The sequence below is a fragment of the Eulemur rufifrons genome, chromosome 9 (assembly GCF_041146395.1).
Source record: "Eulemur rufifrons isolate Redbay chromosome 9, OSU_ERuf_1, whole genome shotgun sequence".
NCBI classification, from domain to species: Eukaryota; Metazoa; Chordata; class Mammalia; order Primates; family Lemuridae; genus Eulemur; species Eulemur rufifrons.
Window position 1 is genome coordinate 33,127,961 of NC_090991.1, and position 22,691 is coordinate 33,150,651.

Consider the following 22,691-nt stretch of genomic DNA (forward strand, 5'->3'; position numbering starts at 1 on the left):
TGTCTCTGTCTCTCAGCCCCCCACATCTCCTCACTGCCTTCCCTGGCAACCTCCCCCCGCCACCCCCCCCAGCCTGCTCAGGCTCTGGGGCCCAGATGGCGGGACGTTCACGCCGCAGTGCCTGCAAGCACAGGGCCATGGCAGCTTCTGGGACGTCTCACCACCCCCCACCCCTGAGCCCGCTGGGCAGCAGTCAGTCATCTGCCCAGCCTGCTGGGACTCCCACTCAGCCCTGTGGGCCCTCAGCAACCAGGTACTGGGGCAAACTGGAGCAGGAACTGCCACCCCTGAGTGAGGCCTCCCTGCTGCTGAGGGCTTGGGGGTGCCGTGGGCTGTGTCCCCCTTTCCTCAGGAACCTGGGCAAGGAGATGCTGCAGGCATCCCTGACTGATGCCTTTTACTTCCTCTCCAAAGGGGTGTCCTTCTTGATGTCTAACTGAAAGCCCTCTTGCTGTGGCTTCATCTGCCCTGGGTCTGTGTGACTCAGCTTCTTCCTAGTGCAATCAAAGCCTCCACCAGCTGCATCTGGCTGGGCAGGAACTGCTGGCGTATCCCCCAGGGGGCAAGAGGAGGGCACTGAGGAGGTGCCCCCTGGGGAATGGGTACCTGACCATGGCTAGAACTGGGGTGAAGGAAAGGGGGTTGAGGTTCAGGTTCGGGGAGCCTGGCCAATGGGAGGTTAGGGACTACCACCACCTGGGTCCCAGGAGCAAAAAATGCTGCCCCACCACAACCAGCCTGGCAGAGCGGAGCACCTCTCCCCGGGAGGCTGGCTGAGCGGGCATGTGCACGCACACCCACACCCCACGCAGCCCAGACACAACAAGCCCACTGCGGTGCCATGCACGCCCACCTGCTGGCACTGCAGCCGGTGTCCCGCCCCCTCTCCACCCCACAGCTGCCGGGTGGGGGGCCGCCGAGGCAAAAGGAAGAGGCTTCAATGTGAAGTGATGGTGGCCAGACAGGGCAGTTTGGGGCAAGAGTCAAATGCTCACAATGTTGCGGGAACAGAGGTCAGTGGGGTGGAGGCAGGGGGCTTCGAGTCCGCTGCAAAGTGAACATCTCACTGTCCACTCCAGCCCCAGCTCAGACCTGTGTTCCCAGCCTTGACCCCTGCGTGCCTGCACCACCCTGCTGAGCCCGCCTGCCCTCAGCCAGGCCCCACCTGGCTGAGACGCCCCTTCCACGGAGCACCGTGCTGGTGCAGGCACCTGCCCCACACCTCTGGCCCCCTCACGCCTCTGCCCCTGACTGGGGGACATGGAGGCGCGCAGCCTCACTTCCAAAGCAGGAAAGGGTGGGTTCTGGTGGCCCCGTCTTCTCCCTGCTGCCTCTGGGAGGCAAGAACACCCAGGAGAGAAGAGCACAGTCGGCCGCGAGCTGCAGCGCCTGCTTACTGGCCTCCCTCCTATTCCGAGCACCAGCCAAGGGGTGACTAGAAGGCCAAGCGGGGGGGAGGCTGCTGACTTCTGGAAGAAACCCCGTGGAGGAGGAAGCCAAACCCAGTGTGAGGCTCATGGTGCCTCCTCTGACCCCCACCAAGGGTGCAGCCTGGTGTGCGGCGGGGAATCACTGGGGTCCCCCAGGCCACCCTTTCCGTCTCTGTGCAGCTTTGGGAGTTAGAGCAGCCTCCTCCCCCTCAGCCCAGATCCCATTGCTTGCAGCCATTGGCCCCACAAAACAAGCCTGCTCCCTCTTCCACATGACAGCCCTTCAAATATTTGAAGACAGCTCGCCTGTCCCCGCTGAGCTCTTCTCCTGACTAAACATCCCGGTTCTTAGAACGGTTCCTCAAACGCGTTGGTTTCAAGTCCCCTCGCCACGCTGGGCGCTCTCATCCGCCCAGAGCCGCCCTGGATCGCAGCACGGCTCCCAGACCGCAGGCCAGGACAAGACTGCTTCCCGCCCCAACCTCAACCGGCCTTCAATCCACCAGGCGCAGGCCCCGACCCTCCACTCCTCACCCCTACCTATGCAGGCCCCTCCTGCCTCCAACACCTCTCCTCCCGCTGCACCTTCTCCAAAGACCCAAACCTCTTCTAGTGACGCGCCTCTCCCCTTGTCCACATCCTTCAAAGCCGCCACCTCCGAGAAGCCTTCCCAGGTAGAACACACCCTGATCCTGCCCTGGGCAACCTCCATACTCAGAAACTTTGTTGCATTCACCGGTATTCACCCTCTGGAGAATCCTCATGCATTGCACCATCGCCCTTGTCCCCTCTGCCCCGCCATGCAGGCTGCAGCGTGGAGGGTGGAGAAGGAGCCAAGCAGGAGAAGAGGCAGAGGGCCCCAGCGCCCGGGGAGAAGTGGCTGGCGGGGGCCCTGCCTTTGCCCGCACCCCTACCTGTTCATGGTATTCGATGCCCATGCTGAGAGTATTGACCAAGATAGCGATCATGATGCCCCGTCCAAAGTACTTGCTATCCACAATCTTCCGGAAGGTGTCACAGATCAGCCTCCAGAAGGCCAGCACAGGGCCGGGCTCTGCGTCCTGGCTCAGGCTCCGTTGCCGCCGGCTGTGGGGGTCGCGGAGGTCGCTGTGTTGAGCGTCCTGTGTGAACTCATAAACCGCCTCGCTGTCTGAGTCAGGCATCTCGTGGTCAGCGAGCTCCACCTCCCCGGCCCCCGCCCGGGCACAGTAGGGGCAGCTATCTGGACCACAGGCTCCACTGTCTGCCCTCAAGCAAGGGCTGGAGATCTTGCAAGAGCTTTGGCAGGCACCTGGAACAGGAGAGCAGAGGTTAGGGGCTCCAGGGCCTCTTACCTGGGGCTACCCTGCCCTCAGAGTATGTAGAGCCTGAGTGAGGGCGCCTGGGGTGTCACAGTGAAGGGGGTGCTGGGCACTTGGTGGGCCCGGGGTGCTCAATGCCCTGCAATCTGGGCAGTCCTGAACAACAAAATGTCCCAGCGTCCATGGCACCACATTGACAGTCACTGCTGAGTGTCCCAGGGCTCAGGCAGAGAGGCCTGATATCCTCCGAGGTCCTGGACAGCTCCTATGTCCTAGGGGCCTTCAGCAAGGAGCCTGGACCATCTCTCCTTCCCAGAAGCTGGGCCTACATCAATGCTGCTCTGAGCAGCACTTTCCAACAGATCCTTCAGACACACCCACACGTGTGCATTTGCACACACACCCACACCAGACACATGCATATGCACTGCTCCAGACATACACGCATGTACACATATGTACTGTATACGCACTGCATGCTACCATATATACACACATGCACGTACCAAACACATGCTTGTGCAAACATGTTCATACACACAAGGCACATATATTAGATACACAACCCGTGTGCGTGCATACACACCATACCCACCAAAGAGCATCATATCCGTGTGCACATGCACCTGCACATATCAGACACATGTGCACACACGCCCCAGACATGTGCATGCACAAATGCACATACACACCGGACACACTCGTGTGCACATGCACAGTGACCTATCCCAAGACAACAATATCCATTTAAATCCAGCTTCAGTCATAGAATATGAGAGCCGAAAGGAACCTTAGAGACATCCGGGAAAAGCACATTTGTGGAGGCACCTGGCCCAGGGCCCAGCCCCTAGTAGGCACGCAGCGACATTTCCCCTACTGACTGCATCTGCACACAGGAGGGCGTCAGTAAGCCCCCACTGACAATAACGATGGGCCCAGCCCTGCCTTTTACACGTGGGTGTGTGCGACTGGCCCACGTCCCGTGGCAGGGCAGCGGAAGAGCTGGCATAAGAACCTTGCGCTCTGGGCTCTGTGATAGCACCTTCTGGTCCCAGCCCACGTTCCCACGTAACACCCCCACGAATATCCCGCTGCTCCCCACGTGCCACATCCCTCCCGAAACAGTCCCTGGGCTGTGGCTGCAGAGAACCTGTCTGCTGGGGAGAGCCCAACACCCCGTGTCTCACTGCCCCGTGACACTGGGTGCTCCACCCGTCAGACAGGCAGCTCCCCAAGGACTTGCTGCTCCTGGCCCCGGATCTCCCTGCCGGGAGGAACTGAGACTCAGGCTTAGAGTGTGGGGCGTGATGCTGGGCATAGTCACACACCGTCTCCCCTCTGAGCCTTGCGACAAGGAGTATGGAGGAGTATGGAGCGTGGGCCTCAGAGTCCACCCCTCACCCATGACACAGCCTTGGGCATGTCACACAACCTCCCCAAGCCTCCTTTCTCTCACCCACACAATGGTGATACTAAGAGAGCTTATCACCTAATCGGTGGAGAGGATCCAACGGGATTTTGCTGCAAAGCATGTGACAGGCACACAGCCATTAGGCAACAGCCACTAGATATTACTACAAACAGCACAGAGCAGAACACGTGGCAGGTGCCTATTACATGATAATTATCGCTATTACAATGCAGGAATTACAATTCCCATTTTAACAGATGAAAAAATCAGGGCTCAAAGGAGTGACATGACTGCAAGGCCATGAGAGGCAGAGTGGGAGTCTGAGCCCTGGTCCCCTCTGGGACACCACCCAGCCCCCAGACGAGGGCACCAACAGGCCCCCACCCGGAGTTCTCACCCGTGCTCTGTGTCTCTAGCAGCTTGTGCATGGAGCTGTAGGGCCCGGGTGGGATGTTGAGGCTGGTGAGGGTGGGAGGCCCAGAGCTGGGGGCCACCTCTACGAGCGCCTTCTCTTTCAGCATCTCTGGTGGAGGGCTGGTGTGTACAGTGGGGTACACCTTCCCACTGCCCACGGTTCTGCCTGATGCCACAGACGGGGACCGGGGAGGGGGCACCTGGCAGCGGACTGGCTCCAAGTGGCAGTCGGCGTGGTAAAAGCTGTGCACAGACTCTGCGCCACCTGGGGGAGCCCCGGAGAGGGCGGGTGTTGAGGGCGGTGGCAGCATGAGCCGGCGGGACCCATTGGCATCCCTGTCCTGGATCTCTGGGCTGGCCCGGGGGGCTCTGAGCGTCCCATTGCCCAGGTGGTAATGGTGGTGGTGGTGGTGGTGGTGGTGGACCAGGTGGTGGACGGACAGGCGGTGGCGGGAGCGAGAGCAGCTGCCACTGGGTTGGGGTTCCTGGCCCCCGAGGGGTGCTGGGCTGCTCAGGAGCCCGGCCCGCACGCCCACTGCCCGAGAGACCCGGGCCAGCCTGCGGGCTGCCTTCCGGAGGATATACACCAGGTACTTGAGCAGCTCCTCGTAGCAGCTGCCTGGCTCGGAGAAGCTAGCCAGGGTGCTGGCGTTGGACAGGAACCGCACGCGCTGCTCCCGCATCAGCTGGCTTTCCCGCTGCTTGGTCTCCGAGAACTGCGTGGCGATCACCACCAGGCACAGGTTGATCATGAAGAAGGAGCCCACCTGTAAGGGTGGGGACAGGAAGAGCAGATGTCCTGAAGAAAAGCGAATCACAACGTCGGCTGCCACGTACACAGGACTTCCCATAGGCCAGGCACCAGGCTCAACAATTTTCGAAGCTTTATCTCATTTTATTCTTAGGACAGTCTCAGGAGGTGACATCTCCATCTGACAGATGAGGAAACTGACGCCCAGAGAGGTAAGGCATTTGCCCAAGGTCAAGATCGCTCAGCCAATGCAGAGTAAGACTGAGACTTGAACCAAGCTCTGTGAAATTCCAAGGTGTTGCTATGGATCACGGTGTTTTCCTGCAAGGTTATCTCCCAAACTCCCTGCCCCTAAACACACCCCTCCAAGGAGACTAAGCACCCCTCCCCAACTCCCGTCAGGAGTGCAGAACGCTGTGGAAATGAGTGCGCTAGGCACATGGGGTTTTCCAGTTGGATTGAGCCTTTAAGATCTTGGCAAAAACATTGTTCACAAGACTCCTGCTTCTAGGCCCAATTCTAGCTGCGTGACCTTGGGAGAGACCCTCATCCATGGAGCCTTGGTATCCTCATGTGACAGCAGGGACCGTGGGTCTCCCCTGTACCCCTTTTCCCTGTGCTCCCCTCCCCCAGCTGAGTGAGGGGCTGAACCCTGGACCCTACAGACTAGCCCAGCTGCCACTCTGACTTGCTCACACTCCCCCGGTCCCCGTCTCCAAGCCTCAGTTTCCCCAGACTCTGGGACAACCAACGCTTGGACAACAATCCCCAACAAAGGAAATGAATATTTATGGTGACAAAGCAGATTTTCTTTTCTAGATTGTGTCCTAGTAATTATGATAATTAGCTTCACTAGTGTGATTCCAGAGAGCTGTTTGAAAAGATTTTTCGGGGGGTGTGTGGGAGGGCGGAAACTAGGCCCCTTACCTCCCTGTCTGCTTCCTTCCCCCTCCCCCAAGCCTGGGGGTGGGGGGCAGCACAGTGAGAAGACCCCGCTTCCTGAAGCACCGGCCTCAGCCCCTGAGGTGGGGGTCAGGGAAGGGAACAGGCCTCCAGCCAGGCTTCGCCCCAAGCCTGCCCACTCTTCCGCACCAGGGAAGCTAGGGAGGCAGGAGGGGCTGGCCTGGGGGACTTGCTCTTTCTCAGGGCCTGTCCTCTGCCGCTCACGCACCAGGAGCTGCCTCACTCTGTCTCCACCTTCCTCTCGAGCTTGTCCTGGGTCCTGAGTCGATCTCAATCTTCTCCTTCTTTCTTTTCTGTCCTCCACCCCCACATCTCCCCACTTTAATCTGTTTCTTCATCTCTTTCTCTCTATATCTGACCCTGTGTCTGGCTCTGTCATTGGCCTCTTGGTGACATGGAATAAGGCCGAACTTGGGGTTGGTGGCCTGGGGCTGAATTCCCAGCTCCAGGCTCTTACTTTTCTGTGTGACCTGGGGCTCTGAGTTCTCATTTAGGAGATGGGGACCGCCATCCCTGCACAGGGGACTACAGGATTAAGCAGGCAGCAGATGTTACAGCACACGTCAGCACCGATGCCCCACCCAGCGACATTAATCCACAGCTCAGGCAAAGCACGTGGTGGGGTCGGATAAACGAGGAAACATTGGTGTCCTCATCTGTAAAATGGAGACAATAGGATGGCAGCGAGGATTAAATGCAGCAGCCCATTAAAAGGGTATAGCACAGGGCTGGCACATAGTAAGTGCTCAATAAATAAGCTGTGAGTGGTCGCAGTGAAGTTATTAACTATGAATGGTAGTGATTAAAACTATTAAATATTGCTGCTTTTGTCTCTGTCTCCTGCCTTCATAAAGTCTTGGAATTTCTGAGCTGGAAGAAACAAGAGATCACGTAATGTTTCTCAACAGCGACTGATGGGGACTTTGGGTGGAACAATGCTTTGTTTGCAGACATTTCAGGATGTTTAGCATCTCTCCCTTCCTGCTACAACAAAATGCCAATGGCACTCCCCTCGTCCTTATAAAACACTGAACTCTGTGAACATCCTAAACACCATTGGACTGTACACTTCAAATGGGTGAATCACATGATAGGCGAATTATATCTCAATAAAGCTGTTTTTTAAAAAACAAAACAAAACCAAGCCAGAACCACCCTTTCCCATTTCCAAATGTCCCCCAGGGGAGACAGTATCACCCTGGCTTGAGGACCATCCATTTTACTCATGAAGAAACAGAGGCCCGGGGTAGGGTGGGGGGCTTTGAGGGGAATGACTTGCCCAAGGTCATAATAGCAGTTAGGGGTAGAGTCTTGCCTTGACCTTGGATTTCTTCCTGACTTCTCATCCAATGCCCTCCCTATGGGGACTTGTCCTGAGAGCTAAGAACTTCAGACTGAGCAACATTTCCCCCTCTGGACTGTCCCACTGGTGCCCCCAGGATCCCACATCCCCACGGGGGCCTAAGGAGTCACTCACGATGATGAGGAGGATGAAGTAGATGAAGTTGTAGAAGGAATGAGCATCCATCACAAAGTACATGATGTCGACCCAGCCCTCCAGCGTGATGACCTGGGGAGGGGCAGAGGGGCAGGCTGACTCTGGGCCCACAGAATCCTCCTCCAGTCTCCTCCAGAGGCCCTGATGCCCACCCCGACCCTGAGAGCGACCCCTGCAGGCCTGGACCGCGTCCTGGGGCCGGCATGCTGGGGGATCTCCCGGGCCCCAGGCTGCCCCACCTGGAAGATGGCGATCCAGGCATAGCCGATGTTGTCGAAGTTGATGGCGCCCTTGAAGGGGTTGTGCTCCCCAGCGGAGCAGTTGGTGTAGTACTGGTTCCAGTTGACGCAGGTGGTGTTGCTGGAGCTGTTGTAGGCCTCGTAGTCTAGACCACAGGGCGGGCCGCCGCCCCCCTCCCCGCGCAGCGTGGGCACGCTCCTGCAGGAGCGCATGCCGTTCTCGCGAGGCTGGGAGCAGATGAAGGGGCTCTCGTCCTCGTTCTCCGTCTGGTAGTAGCGCTCCAGGTCCACGCTCAGGGGGCTGCAGGGTGGGAAGCGGGGCGGGGATGAGGCTGGGGAGCAGGGCTCTCCAGGGAGGGGGCCCAGGAAGGGCAAGCTGTCGTGAGTATACCGAGGTGCACAGAGTGAGCGGGGGCAGGACTGCGGGTGGGGAAGGGACAGGGCAGGGCAGGGCTTTGTGGGCACCAGGAGAGGAGAGCGAGGGCTGAGCAGGGAAACTCCAGACGTGGGATGTCGGAAGGTCACATCCTAGAGCTGTGGTTTCCAAACTTTGCTGCACGTGAGGATCACTGGAGGAGCTTTAGAAAATTCCAAGCTGAGACCAGTAAAACCAGGACCTCTGGAGGTGGTCCACCAGCGCTAGTAATTTTGAAAACTCCCCAGGGGCTTCCAATGTGTAGCCAAGTTGTAGAACCAGACATGTCTCAGATCTGAGAACAGATGGGTCTGCAGCCGCAGGAAGGAGGGACCCAGGGAGATTCCAGGCCCACGACCACTCCCAGGTCCTCCCCGAGCCCGTCCACCACTCACAGGCTGAAATTCTCGGGTAGGAAGCATCGGTTGCGAAGCAGCCCTGCCCACAGCTGGACGCCGACGATGCCGAAGATGAAGAAGACGAAGAAGCAGAGCAGCAGCACGTTGCCCAGCATGGGCAGCGTGTCCAGCAGCAGCGTGACGAGGATGCGCATGCCTGTGGGGACAGAAGCCACGCTGGGGACGCCAGGCTGGCAGCACTCCCAGAGGGGCCTTCTGGGGACGCTGACGGCCCAGCTCAAGATGGAGGGGAGACCAACAGACACCTCTCGCTCCCCAGGCAGCCCCTGCACCCCTCACCCTACCCACCACCCCTCGTGGCTCACCCACACACCACCACCAAGGAGCCAGAGTGGCGTGGTTTCCAAACGCTCTCACACCGCGTCCCGGCCAACTCTCCCAACATCGGCGCAGGGCGAATGCTGCCACCCCCGACTTACAGATGAGAAGCCTGAAGCTCAGAGGAATGACCCAACTAGCCCAGTGTCACAGAGCTGCTAAACGTAGGTGCCAGGACTTAAGCCCAGGCTTTGTGCTTCCGAAGCCCACCATACCCAACACACACACACACTGCCCTCCCACTTCCTTCTCTCACCAGACACAGTCACCTGACCTTTCCAAGTTATCACCACTGGGGAAACTGAGGCAGAGAACGCCAGGAAGGAGGTTAAGAGGCAGGAATGTCACTCGGAGAGGCAGCTCCGCAGCAGGGGCCAGGACGCCCTGTGCTTCACCACGGTTCTGCGCCCCCCAGCCCTGATTCTGTTCCCAGCTGGGTCCAGATCCCCAAATCAGGACCGGAAGGACACTACACTGTCTTCTCGGAAGTCCATCAATTAACAGCTCCCTCCATGGGGAAAGCCACTGAAACCCCCTCCCAAAAAGCCCTGTTAGGGATACTTCCCTCTCTCCGTACTCCAGGGCTAGAACCAGCCCAAATGGTCTGAACCGGTCCCCCGTCCCCTGTCCACCAAGCCCTTGTCCAGCAGACAGATCTCTAACGGCTCCTTTCAACCCCCAAAGTGCCATCTATGGCCCCCTGCCCCCTCCAGGGCAAAAACTTCTAAGCAGCAGCTAATTAACCCTCTTGGTGACTGCGGCAAGCGGACAGCCCGCCGGCCTTCCCCATCCCCCTTCAGCTCCTCTGTGCTCCAACTGAGATCAATTCCTCAGGGTTTGCATTAAGGGAATTACACCGGTGGTTAGACAGAGGCCTATAAATCTACCAGCCATCACCTGGGGAGGGAGAGGAGGCAAGGCACGCCCCTATTCCGGAGCTCCTGTTAACACCAACACGCCCCAGCCCCCAGAGAACACACTCAGCAGCTCACCCTCCCAGCGGCAGCCACATCTCTCTCTCTCTCTCTCTCTCACACACACACAGGGGAGGGGGCTGCTGCTACATCCATCGGGCACACAATCAGACACAGAGACCCAGAAACGCGTGTCCCCCCACCCCCCACCCCCAGGACCGCAGCGGGACCATCTGCAGCTTGTGTAGGTTGGGGAGTTGCAAAGGGGGCCTGAGCAAAGTGGGGGGGCAGGATGTAGGGGGAGCTAGAGCTGCCAAAGCTTCGCTGGCTCCAGAAACCAATGCGGTTTAATTTAGATAATGGTCCCGGCAGTCGCTGCAACGGGTTGGAAGGGGCTGGGGAGGAGGAAGGGAACAGAGCTGGGAGGGTGTGGCATGGAGTGGCCTTGTCTTGAGAGAAGTCATGTTCCGCCTGGCCAGTGTGGTCTCACCAGTGAGAACCAGACCACAGGAGAGGCTGCTCTGGCTAGAACAGACCATTCGCACCTTGCATCCAGCCTGGCCTGCCAGCCTGTCCACCGTCCCCACCCAGTCCTATCGCCCTGGGGGTCATCTAGCTGAAGGGAAAGGGTCATCTGAGATGTCTCTGAGACTCTGACCCAAAGCCAGGCTAAAATGGGGGGTGCGGTCTTCCCAGGTGACTCTCACAGTGCCACAGCCAGGGGTAGGGGCTCCCTTTGGTGCCAATGACCCCAGCTCCCTACTGAGCCTGTGAGTGGTCAGGTGAGGACATGGTGGCGTGGGGCAGGGGAAGGCTGAGATTTCCACATTTCCTCTTGGGTCCCTCTGTCTAGGGGCTGAGGGCCAAGGGGTCACTCACTGGGCACCCGATTAATGGCCCTGAGCGGTCGCAGCACACGGACTGTCCTGACAGCTGAGAAGCTGACGTTCTGCAGGTCCAGCGAATACTCCAGCATCCTGCGGGAGGGGCCCAAAGGGAGGCCCTTTGAGTCGGAGGCCACCATGGGGTCAAAAGAGGTCAAGGAGGACTCCTGCTGCGGAGGCAGCAGGATGACCTCTGTCTCCTCCTCCACCAAGGGACCCTGAAGATCTGGCTCTGTCTGGGGGTCAGGGCCACCCCAAGCCAAGGACAGACTCCGCATCAGAGGAGGAGGCAGAACTGGGGGGAGGGCACGGAATTCAGAGAAGTACAGGCAGGAGTGCTACAGGCAGGACGGCCTCAGACCCTTAGTGGGCAGCCGGGGAGAAAGCAGAGCTGTAACTGGGCCAGGGCAGGGGCAGGCGGCCTGGAACCCTGGCCCTAAGGAAGGGACTGATCTGATCCATCCATGCTCTCCTGTCCCCAGCCCAGGCCCTCACCCCGCGATGACGATGAAGAAGTCAAGCCGGTTCCAAGTGTCTCCCAGGTAACACTTTTTCCCAAAGATGCCCAAGGCCACCATCTTCACCACCATCTCCACAGCGAAGAAGGCAAAGATGAAGTCATCAAAGGCCTGGCGTGGGGACGAGAGGCTGCTGAAACTAATAAAAGGATCAGGGGACACCCTCCACCCCCTCCACAGTCCCTGCCAGTCGGGTCAAGGTCTCTTGCAGAGGAGTCAGGGGTGTTAGGATTAGAAGCTGCATGTCCCCCAACCCACACGGCACACCCACCTGCAGGATCCGGCAGCGCTGGGAGTCACAGGCGATGTCCTCGCATGGCCGGAACATGCCCAGGGTCACACAGTTGAGAAGGATGACCAACATGCTGATGCGCTCGAACCAGGTATAGGGCCGTCAAGGAAACAGCTGGCCAGGGCTAGAGCTGGAGCCCCCATACCCGCCCTGCCACCTCCTGCTTGTTGGCCCCCCACCCCATCCAAGACCAGCCAGGTGGTGGGAGGAGTGGGGAGGGGGCTTGACCTCTAGTCAGACCAGCCCCCAGGCCCAGGCTCACCTGGGTCATCTCACCTCTCTGGACCCAGTTTCCTTATCCATAAAGGAGGAAAAGCCACAAATACCCTGACTATTTGCACAAGCCATTTGGGGAATAGAATCGATCGTGCTCGTGGAAATGCCAGACACCGTGAGTTTGCTGCTGAATGTGAATCCTATTCTTCCTACCGCACAGGGTAGATGTGAGAAGCAAATGAGATAATGTATGTGAATGTGTTACACAAACCTAAAGTCGGATTATGCTGCCTTACAGTTTACCAAGCACTTTCTCACAATGCCACAGCTGATGCTCACCACAGCCCCGGGAAGCACCCAGGGTAGATCATTTTATTCCCCGGAATCCAAGGAAACTGAGGCCCAGAGAGCTGAAGTCAAGTGCTGAAGGTCACTCGACAAGCCAGGACAAGGCTGAGATTTCCGAGCTCCTGATCCACGATGCTCTCCTCTGCACACCATAGCTGCTCAGGCAGGTGGAGAGGGGCTGTCGTGACTGCCCCAGCACTAGGAAGACAGGCAGAGGTCCACAGCTGTGGTCCCCTTTGCCACAGCATTGGAGCCCAAGGCTCCCTCTTCCACAGCCAGCCTCCTGACCTCTCAAGGCCCTCAAACAGCTGCTAGACACACTCACGCACTCACATATTGAGGACCTGCTACATGTTAGACACTGTGCTAGGCATAGCCCCCGGGGCAGTGCAGAGTGGACAATATACCCTGCACACACAAGCCACAGCGCGATCATACCTTCTTGTGGCTTCCAGCCCAAACCAGCCAAAACAGCAAGGGGGAGAAGGGTTCTTTCTAAACCCTGAGTCTTTCCACAGAGTGGATTCTGCTCAGTGACTCACTTCCAACCCATCAGCAGGACAATGTGCGAAATACCCCCTGGACCTTAAAAGGTTCCGGGCACTAGACTCACAGATAAATGAGGTAAACGAGCAAAGAGAGGGGACTGGGGAAGGGAGACCACCTAGGGAATGGCAGCCGCTGGCACGACCCACCAAGCCAGCCTCAGTGGGGCCCACAGCACGTGGAACCTTCCTGTCTTAACCCAACTTCAGGAATGAGGTTTTGGACAGGCGTGAAGGAATGTCCCACGACTCCCCAGTCCCCTCTCAGCTCTCCCACTCCTCCCCCCCCAACCAGGCCCTTTTCCTTTGGACTCACACCCTGCCCGCCACCTGTCCCTGGCACCCTGTGAGTCCTAAGGCACTGCAGTTTCCGTACTCTACACCCTCTTACAAGAATAAGAGTTTTAAAAAAAAGTTCTAGGTTTTTGGGGGTAAGTAGGTGGGAGGGAGGAAATAGAGAGTGCTCTGTTTCCATGGAACTGTTTTTCTGAGTGGAGCCAGAGCCCAGTGGATCTCTCCCCAGAATGGGGGTCAGCCAGGGGTCACCCTGGAAAAAGGGGGACAGGGAGGGAGTCATCATTTGAGAAGGGAATACAATTACCCTCGAGAACTGGTCTGCTTTCCCCAAGCTAGCCCTCTCCTCTCCTCCGCAGGGGAAGGGGGTCTGGGAGGGTCCCACGTGAGCAAATGTCTCTACATGAGGGAGGGTGGGCAGTCCTTTGGGGAAAAGGGGCTCCCAGGACATCTGTTTGGACCCCTCTAATGGCATGATCCCACCATATTGGTCACCTAAGCACTAGTCTCATGTCCCTTACCGAGCTGTGGGCTCCCGACAGGCAGGGACACTCTGATATACCTTTCTATACCGCACAGAGCTTGGAGTAGTGCCTGGCATGTGGCATATGATCAATACATGGGAAGAGTGAATGAAGGAATTGATCAATCAATCAATCTCCCTGCCTGGAAGCCAGATGTGTCTCCCCATTCATGCTTTCCCGCCTTGCTTCCCTTGACAGAGATAACTGATTATAACCATGGGGGCAGGAGCAGAAGTGACCCCGTAGAGGAGCTGCCTTTCTTTCTGTCCCCATCTTACACAAGCCCAGCCTGGGACTTCTTATAGCCAGAGTCTGCCTCCAAAGGACCCCATGCCCAGCTCTCAACCATGGCAGCCCTTTCGCACTCCAGCCTACTTCCAGTACGTCCTGCCTGCGCTCTACCTCTCACTACAGGTGAGCACGGTGGACAGGGAAGACACCAAGGCACAGGAAAATGTGGGACAATCTGAATAGAGGAATAATTAATGGGGGGGGGGTCTTTCACCCTTCTCAGGGTTGGGCTCGTTTCCTTGGGAACATGGCAGTATGTCACTGTGTGATATTCTTCTGTTGCCATAACAACAGGAGGATGTGTCACCAGGTGGTGTGGATTTGTTGCCATGGTAATTAAAGAGACCCCCCCCCACCCCCGCCGACACACACATGATCTCCCCTCACTCAGGCTACTGTCTCATCCTCATGCAAGGAAGGGGGATCAGGGAGACCCACAGGTTATCAGGTTGGAGGAACCATGTGACAGATCCCCATGGTAACCAAGGGAACGGGGGACACTGGTTGCCATAGCGATTATGAGACCTGTGTAGTCACATGCCTATTGTTGCTATGGTGACTGTCTGGGCTGGAGTGGATCCCAAAGGGGGGGTAGGCGAGGGGAGGATCTTTCTTCTCCCCACAAACCACCATCAAAAGCAGAGAAAAAGGAAATGGCAGAAAGAGGAACCCCACTTCCATCCCTCCTCCTTTTCTCCCTCCTGGGAGAGAGAACTAGAGCATGTTATCTCCACAAATGAGTCCTCTCAGTGGGGCTTTATCTAGATAGAGCCCTTGCCTAGCCTGGCAGCTGGAAGGGTGAGGGAGGTGGGGAGAGGGGGAGGCGGGCTGGGTACCTCTGCGGGCACAGGGGCTCTGGGAATGAACTGAGAAGGGAAGCAGGCCCTCTCGCTGCCCCATTCCCTCCTAGGAATCTGGAAATCTGAGACTGAGGAACGTTGAGGAGGAAATGGGCTGGGACCCAGGAGTCCTGGCCTTCTAGTGAGAGTTGGGGAGGTGGGGTGGGGGCAGGCTCTTGCCTTGCCCATCCCACAGAGAGGCCAGTGTCTGTCGGATTCGGGAATCCCACAGGGGCTCGGCCTCACGGCCCATGTTGGGGGGGGGAGCTGAAAGGGGGATTCCCCCAGCAGAGCCCCTACTCCTACAAGCCTGTCTCTCCGTGGTCCCCCCGCCAAAACTCGAGCGTGTGGGTGTGTGGGGAGAGAGGTTTCCAGCTGAACTGAAAACTGAAGCCCACAGAAAGGCAGCGGGCCCCACCCAGAGACAGAGACATGAGACACAGAGACACAGAGAGACGGCCCACTGGAATCTTTGAGAGGGGAAATAGGCCAGAAATCTGATTCAAGCGTCTGTGACTGTGTGTGTGTGCGCGTGTGCGTGTGTGCGCACGCGCATGCCTGCGCGTGTGAGCAGTTGTGTCTGTCGCCATCCTGGCTGAGGCAGGCAGGGCGGGGTGAGAGCTGGGCGGGAGCAGGCAAGGGGTGCGGGGGGGCTGTGTGGTGGGGGTAATCCCAGGAATGCCTCCAACTGGCACCATGGGTGACGAGGAGTCCCCCAGCAGAGCAGCGGAGTGCAGCGGGTGGGAAGGAGTGTGTGTGTGACAAAGAAGGAAGGTGGGCCTGGGGCAGAAAGACTGCCCAGGGGTGAGCTGCCCCCCAATCCCATCCAATTCCCAGCCCCAGCCCTTCGCCCCAGAATCCCAGGGTTTGGATGGGAGGAGGGAATTGATGAGGAGACAGGAAGAGCATCCACCCCCCATTTCCTCTGAGGACAGCAATGGAGAATTCTCCCTAGGTAAGAGAAACAGGCAGACTTGTGGCACTGGGACAGTGGCAAAGAAGGCTCCAGAAATCCCTGGTGTCCCCTCCACTCTGGAGGCGCACACTCAGACACACAGAGTGCCGAACAGTCAGTCACACACTCGCACTCGCTTCTGGAAGCCATTAGGGCTCCTGCCGGTCAGGCCTCCCCCTTCTCCCCGACTCCTGGCAGGCTCCCCTCTCCCCCTCTGGCCCCCCTCCCACTCCCCCTCTCTCGGCATCCCAAATGCCAGCCTGTGATTTCCAAATGAGAAAAAGCTGTGCTGGGCTCTGAGCTTGGAGAAACTCCTACACAAACTTCCAGATGTGACACAGCAGCCAGAGAGGGGATGCTCAGGATCTCCTTCCGGGAGGGAAACGCACGCCCTCGCCCTGGAGAAGCACACACTGGCGAGGGGACACACGCCCCTGTAACCTGGGGAGGGGGGCTTTTGGGCTTTGAGTTGACTGTCTGCCAATACCCTGCTCTCCCCAACACCAACACATGCACTTGTGCACCCCTGTGCCTTTCGCTGCCCTCCCTCCTTCCCTCCCTAACACACACACACACACACACACACACACCATTTCCTACCTGGGTCTAGATCTCTGCTCTAGGAGACCTGTTCTCTTAAAGAGGCTGAGAGAGGAGGGGGCCAAGAAGAAGAATGTGCCAAGAAAAGCCAAACTAGCTTCAGTTAGTGGGGGGCGGGAGGGGGGGGGAAGTGCCCTTATGTCCCTCATCCCTCTCGCTCAGAGGTGCAGAGGGACCCTTGTGGAGCTAAGGCAGGTTTCACAGATACCACAAAGAGAGAAAAGGAAATAGGAAGGCAGCGAAAATACAGATTCCCCTTGGCGCTTGGGTAGGATGGAAGTGGTGGGGGGCACAGCTCTGGCAGCCCCCTTGCCAAGAAATTGTTCTCATCCCATCCTCAGCCAAGCCAGGCTCAGCTGCTTCTCCAGACCTAGTGATGCGGATGTCCCCCATCCCAGACTCCCACTCCCCCAAGATAAGCCTGCTCCCACTCCCAGGATGAGCACCAGGCTCTCACCTCTCTTCCTTCAACCCAATCCTCACCACCTGTCTCCTTCCAGACCCTCAAGGAAGGAGTCTGCCTCCAAACTCCCTGCTGGCACCTGGAGATAGGGCAGGTGGGAAGAGACGCGAGCCAAGAAGTCTGTTTTGAGGGGCAGGGTGGGGAGGGAGATCTATCTCCCCCTGGGACCCCAGAGGACATCGAGGCTGGTGCTTTTCACCATTTATGGAGGGGTGGGTGGTTAGGGGCAGAGATGCTCAGAGCCCATCCTTCTCAACAGTATTTCATTCTCCATCTCCATCTCTGCCATGGAGAAAGGGGCCTGGGGGTGGGGGATCACAGCTCAAGATTGTGCCTATTCAGAGGACCACAGACCTCAGAAGCCCCCACCTCTCTCTTCCTGTAGCTCAGAGAGAAAGGAAGAAGGGGCAGGGGATGGGGAGAGGGTGTGATGAGGGGAGCTTCCCAAAGACCCACAGGGTGTAGAGGATGGGGGGCGGGGGGACCCAGGCTCATCACAGCTTTGCGCACTAGAGGCAGCAGAGCTGCAGAGTAAGGGCCGCACCAAGCTTCCGCACCCCCCTTCCCCAAGGCAGAGTCCGGCTGGGCTCTCAGGGGCTGCAAGGGAGACCTGGGGCTTCCCACCCTAGATCCCAAAGCACCTCTGAGCTGGAAGGAAGGAATCAGGAGAAGCTGTCAAGACCTGGGATGGCAGTGCAACCTCAGCCCACCTTTCCTTCCCTTGGTGGCAGGACCCACCCCGGAGCCTGGAGCCAGGCATTAGTCAAGCAACACTTTGTGCTTGGGGTTTTGGGGGCTGGGGTCTCCTCTACCACTCCAGACTGGGGGGAGGAGGCCAGTGCTAAATCCATCTCCCTAGAATGTGGGGCTTGCATTCCCCAAACCCATCTGCGGAACAGACACTGGGGTGGTGGACCCAAGTCTTCCTTAGTGAACACACTCACAGTCTCACTCTTCCCCCAATACTTTGGAAGGGCTGCAGTCCCCCATACCTGCCTTGCTAGCAGCAGGAGCACTCTATTTGTGAAAGGGGAGGAGTAACCTGGACCAGCTAAATCCCATCCCCCACTTGCTAAAGCTCTTGCCACAGTCTTTCCCTCCACAAGAAAAAATCCAGCACAAAACTCCCCAACCCAACCTTAAGCACCCTGCATGGAAGAAAAAATTGGGGTGGAGGGAGGCGCTCCAGTCACCCGGCTCCAGCTGAAAGGGGCTCCACTCCAGCTCCAGGGCAGACGGCCCCCCTCCACCACATCTTGTTCTCATTCTGCGCCCCTGACATCAGCCGCCGCCGGAATCTCCTTGTTGTGCCTCCAACCCGCGAGGTGGGGGGTGGCGGGGATAGGACCTGGTCCCCGCCCCCCAAATCTTCCTCTGGGTCAGTAAAAATCTCAGCCTCAAGGACCAGGTGGGGGGATTGAACCCTAGAATCCGCCGCAAACTTTGGGGCGGGGGCAAGAGGGAAACCCAGGAGATTGCGGTTCCCCCTCTTCCGTCCCCGCAGCTTCCTCCACACCCCACCCCACCCCCCAAACTCGGAAACCAAACCCAGCTCGCTAACCGGTGGCTGGCGGAGTAGAGCTCCCAGGCTCCCGAAGCTTCCCACATCTGGAGGACGACCCTCCCCTGTCCACATCTGGAGAGCATCCAACTGCGGACCATCGGGGCACACCTCTTCTCTTTTTCTGGCCTGGACCCCAAACCCCCAAGAAGGACTGAGGTGTGTGTACAGAGGTGGGGCTCGCCCGGGGTACAGACTCGACCTGCTTGCGTCCCCACTCCCACTCTGACGCCCCCTCCCTTCCTTAGCAGGCCCCTCTCGTCTGCCCACCCTCCGGGCTCACTTCTCAGACTCACCTGGCTTTCGGTCCCCTCCGGCGGCGCGGCCCGCCCCGCTTCCGACCCCCAAGCCTGGCCGTCGTGCCCCGAAGGATATGGGTTACAGACCGTGCGGAGACACCAGCTCCGCGGGCGGCTGTCCTGGCTCAAGTAGAAAAAAACCACCGGGGCCAGCGCCGGGTACGGCAGCCCCTCCACCTCGGAGTCCGCACTGCCCGGGTCCTTTTCTGCAGACCCTGGCCCCGGCCGGCCCCCGGCCCCTGACAGGTCGTTGAGCCGCATGAAGCTCCGGGGCTGTCCCGACTCCTCGGTGCCCGCTCCATCCTCCTCCTCGTCCATCCTCTGGCCAGCCGGGGCCCCGGGCGGTCCGGAGAGGGGCGAGCGGCGCCCCTCAGAGGAGGTGTCCTCACGCAACCGGGGGGCCCCGGCGGGGGCGCATCTGGGGGGCTCTAGGGCGCAAGCTGAGCCCCCGGCAGGGCCAGTTCAGCCCAGCTCCCCCTGCCCGCAGGGGCATGCTGCCCGCGGGGCGCCCGGTCGCAGGGAAGCCCCGCCTGGCGCGAGTCCCGCTTCCCCAGGGCCCCCGGGGCTCCCTGGGCCAGCCGGCCGGCTCCCCGTCACTTTGTTCCGGCTTCTTCGCTTCGCGCCCAGGCTCCGGTTGCCCGATTCGGCGCTACCTTCGGCCAAGCGGCCCCGAGAGGGGGATAGAGAAGGGGAGCACCGGCGGAGGGCGGGGGGTCCGGGGAGGGCGCCCCCACTTCCCGCGGCGCAGCTGGAGCAGGATCTAAGGGGTCAGCATCGTCCCGGCTCCGCGCCAGCGGCGGCGGGGGGAGGGGAGGAGGGATCTCTTTGGGGGTGGGTTTGAAGGGGGTGGGGGGCGGCTCCTTCCTCCGCCCCGCGGCGGGCTCACAGTCCGGGAGGGGCGGGGAGACGGTGGGGGGCCGTCCTGGGCGGGGGTGGAGGCGGAGATGCCGCCGCCGCAGCCGCCGCGGTGGCTGCCGCTGCCGTAGCTGTCGCCGGCGCCACTGCCTCCTCCTCCGGCCGAGACGCGGAGCGAGCGAGCGAAAGCGGCGGCGAGGAGCCCGGCGCACACCACAGCTGGATCCCTCACTCCAACTTCAAGCCTCGGCCCCGCCTCTCCCCTGCCAGCCTTGCAGCCAATCGCCGCGCGCCGTCGGCCCCGAGCCGCGCGTCCATTGGCCAGCCGCCGTGGCAGTGCGGGCGGGAGCGCCGAGAGAGAACCACAGCTGGAATCCGGCTCCCACCCCAAAGCCCAGGACCGCCCCTCTCCCCTCCCCTTGCCCCTGGGCCCGCTCCCGAAGGCTGGAGCCAATCACACGGCTGCCCAGACCGAACCCACTTTCCTATTGGCCTCTGGGGTCTTTGGGACTCCCCTGGAGTGAGCCCCGGAGAATCAGTATTCGGCTTGGAGGTCCTGGGGTAGCGCCGCAGGCCCCGGGGATCCTTTGTCCACGACCCCTGAATTGGACAGCAGCCGGAGGGCGGAGCTCCGCTCTGGGCGGGCCTGGAGAAGAAGGGAGGCAGGCGACACGGGGGTGAGGGTGTGACCAGGGTCCCCGAGCGAAATCCTGGGTGTCCACCTGGTTAATTGTCCACCCTGGAGTTGAGCCTGGGAGCGGGACTGGGGAAGGGAAGGAGCAGAGCTGGGATCCCAGGGGTGGGGCTTCGGGCTGGAGGGGGCCGGTCTTGGGGAAGCAGGCAGAGAAGGGAAAGGCAGGGGTAGGCATGGTCGGGGCGTGGCTCCCACCAACCTCTTGGGCTTATTGGTCCTGCTCCAAAGTACACTTCTGAGGCTTTGATCCTGACCTGCTAACCCTGACTTGCTGGCCCTGACCTCACGTTGGCGCTCCTGAGCTTCATCGAGCTTCATCCCCTGCCCCTAGGGATCCTTCGAAGGGCGTGGACTCCACGAGGGGGCTTCGAGCTTGAACACGTGGGCCCAGGCAGATAGCTCCGGACCACAGAGCTCGGATCCCCGGGAGCAGCTGCGGAGCAGAGCGAGGACTCCTGCAAAGGGACCTGCGGGGGTCTCGACTGTGTGGGAGGGGGTGGGAGCACAAACCTGGGCTTTACCAACTCTTAACCTTCAAAGTCCCCACCACCCCTCCACTCCATGCCTCAGTTTCTCCCTCTCGAGTTCCAATATGGCTTAGGGGGAGGCTGCCTGAGGGACAGGAGCTCCGCCGGGCAGCTCCCTTCGCTCCCCTCCACCTCACTGGCAGCGCGTCCTCGTGGGTCTGTGCTTCCCACGCGCGCACACGCACGCGCAGACCCCGGCCCTCGCCCCGCCCACCTCACGGAGTTCTGGGGCTCAGTGAGCTCTGGCTCCCTCCCGCCGCCTGTGCCACTCCAAAAAGATGTGGGTACCCGGGAGCGCAGGGCTGCTGGAGTGCTGGGCGCGGGTCGCGGGGGCATCGGGGACATCGAGGATTAGTCACCGGTAAGCACTTCCCCAACATCTACGAGAGGTAGACACCGCGGAAACGAGCAGGTCAGTTCCCTCTCTGGAGACTTGGGGCGCTTACGCCACTGCGGAGAGGCCGAGGGATAGACCGGATGACCTTCGGTACCCTCCTCCCCCGACTCCCGGACGTTCTTCACTCTCCTAGGACTGCGCCACCCACGCAGCCCCCGCGCTCCGCCGCGGCGGGGGTTGGGGGAGCGTCTCAGCTCCGCCGCGGCCGCGGCAGGTTACAGGGTGGGATGGGGAGGACAGAGTGGCTGCTGCGCTGTCGCCTCCCTGGTTGCCCTTTCGCCGAATCCGCACACCGAGCTGTGCAAATGAGGCCGGGCTCATTTTCATTTCATGCTAATGAGCAGATCCCCTAAGTGCCTTTTTTTCCTGGCGGGAGTCTCTGCTCTCATTCCGAGTGTGAGGCGCCCGAGTCTTGAACTCCAGGCGTCTTCTGGGAGAGGGGGACATTTATGGTTGCACCGCGTGTCTGACACCTTCTTCCCTCCTGCGGGTCCGCAGTCTGCCCGGTCGGCCTGCCCTTCCCGCCAGGGTAGAGGCCCCGGGGCTGGCACGGAGAGGTAGGGGTTCTCGTCACCCACTCTTTGCAGAGGGGGAAGATGAGGCCAGAGAGTCTTGCCCACCTCGACGATCAGCTTCCCTGGTGGTCAGCAGGCCCCACACCCTCATCCATCATCCAGGCCACCCCTGGTCTCTGGGCCGAACTCTGTTCTAGAACATACCCAGAAAGGAGGGCAGGCACGCGTCTGGATAAATTGAGATCCACATCTGCTTCCCTGGGTCCGGGGCCTGGAGGAAGCTTGCCACCCAAGACATCCTCATCCCTGTACTGGGGCACCAGGGGCCTGTGATGTCCAGTCAGAGATGCTCACCCTTAGCCTGGGCGGGGGAGGGGCCGGGAGGGACCCACGGGGAAGGCAAGAGCTGAAACCGTCTTTAACTCCAGCCCGCCAAGCCTCAGCTCTGACATCACCGCCTCAGCGGCCTTCTTTTCAGCAAGTGTTTCAATGCCTCTGAAGTGCCAAGGTGCTGAGGACACACTACCGAGCCAGACAAAAGTCTGGAACCTTGTAGCACTTAGCCCAGGCTGGGATGACATATGTATGTTTGTGGTGATGAAATGACTGTCTCCGCCTCCAGGCTCTGTGTTCCCCGAGGAACTGTGTCCATTCTGCTCACTAGGACCTAGTCTAGGGTTTGGCACATGGTTGTTAGGTGAATATGTAACCTCAGGTGGTGAGAGGGAAGGGGAGGGAAAAGAAATTCCTTTCTCTGGGCTTCAGTTTCCCAAAAAAAGAAGTTAAGCTGAAATGTCTAAGACCTCTTCTGCCCCCACATGCACCCAGCTCAGGGCTCCTGTAATGACCCCTCCCTCACAGCCCATCTGGCTCCCCCAGGAGCAGAGATCCCCCTCCCATGTGAGCCTCTTTGCTCAGGGATGATACACACATGACCCCATTTGGTCACCCCAACAGCCCTGAGCGCTGAGTGGGTGGTCTCCCGTTTTTCAGATAAGGAA

General features: G+C 59.6%; 1 protein-coding gene across 32 annotated transcripts in view; it reads right to left on the reverse strand.

Annotated features, from left to right (window-relative positions):
• CACNA1G (calcium voltage-gated channel subunit alpha1 G) overlaps positions 1 to 19,769 on the reverse strand; it is a 62,239-nt gene extending 42,470 nt beyond the window's left edge. For 25 of the 32 annotated variants that reach the window (XM_069481201.1, XM_069481197.1, XM_069481190.1 and 22 more), the window contains exons 1-9: positions 18,779 to 19,769; positions 11,747 to 11,858; positions 11,453 to 11,586; positions 10,953 to 11,050; positions 8,818 to 8,977; positions 8,008 to 8,308; positions 7,748 to 7,840; positions 4,540 to 5,323; positions 2,345 to 2,721 (exon numbers count right to left, since the gene is read on the reverse strand). In XM_069481201.1, the coding sequence (XP_069337302.1) occupies positions 2,345 to 2,721; positions 4,540 to 5,323; positions 7,748 to 7,840; positions 8,008 to 8,308; positions 8,818 to 8,977; positions 10,953 to 11,050; positions 11,453 to 11,586; positions 11,747 to 11,858; positions 18,779 to 19,020 (2,301 nt within the window). In that variant the 5' untranslated portion in view covers positions 19,021 to 19,769. The remainder of the gene's footprint in view (positions 1 to 2,344; positions 2,722 to 4,539; positions 5,324 to 7,747; positions 7,841 to 8,007; positions 8,309 to 8,817; positions 8,978 to 10,952; positions 11,051 to 11,452; positions 11,587 to 11,746; positions 11,859 to 18,778) is intronic. The other 7 variants (XM_069481192.1, XM_069481196.1, XM_069481195.1 and 4 more) reach the window with 1 other exon arrangement.
• Positions 19,770 to 22,691: the final 2,922 nt, after the last annotated feature.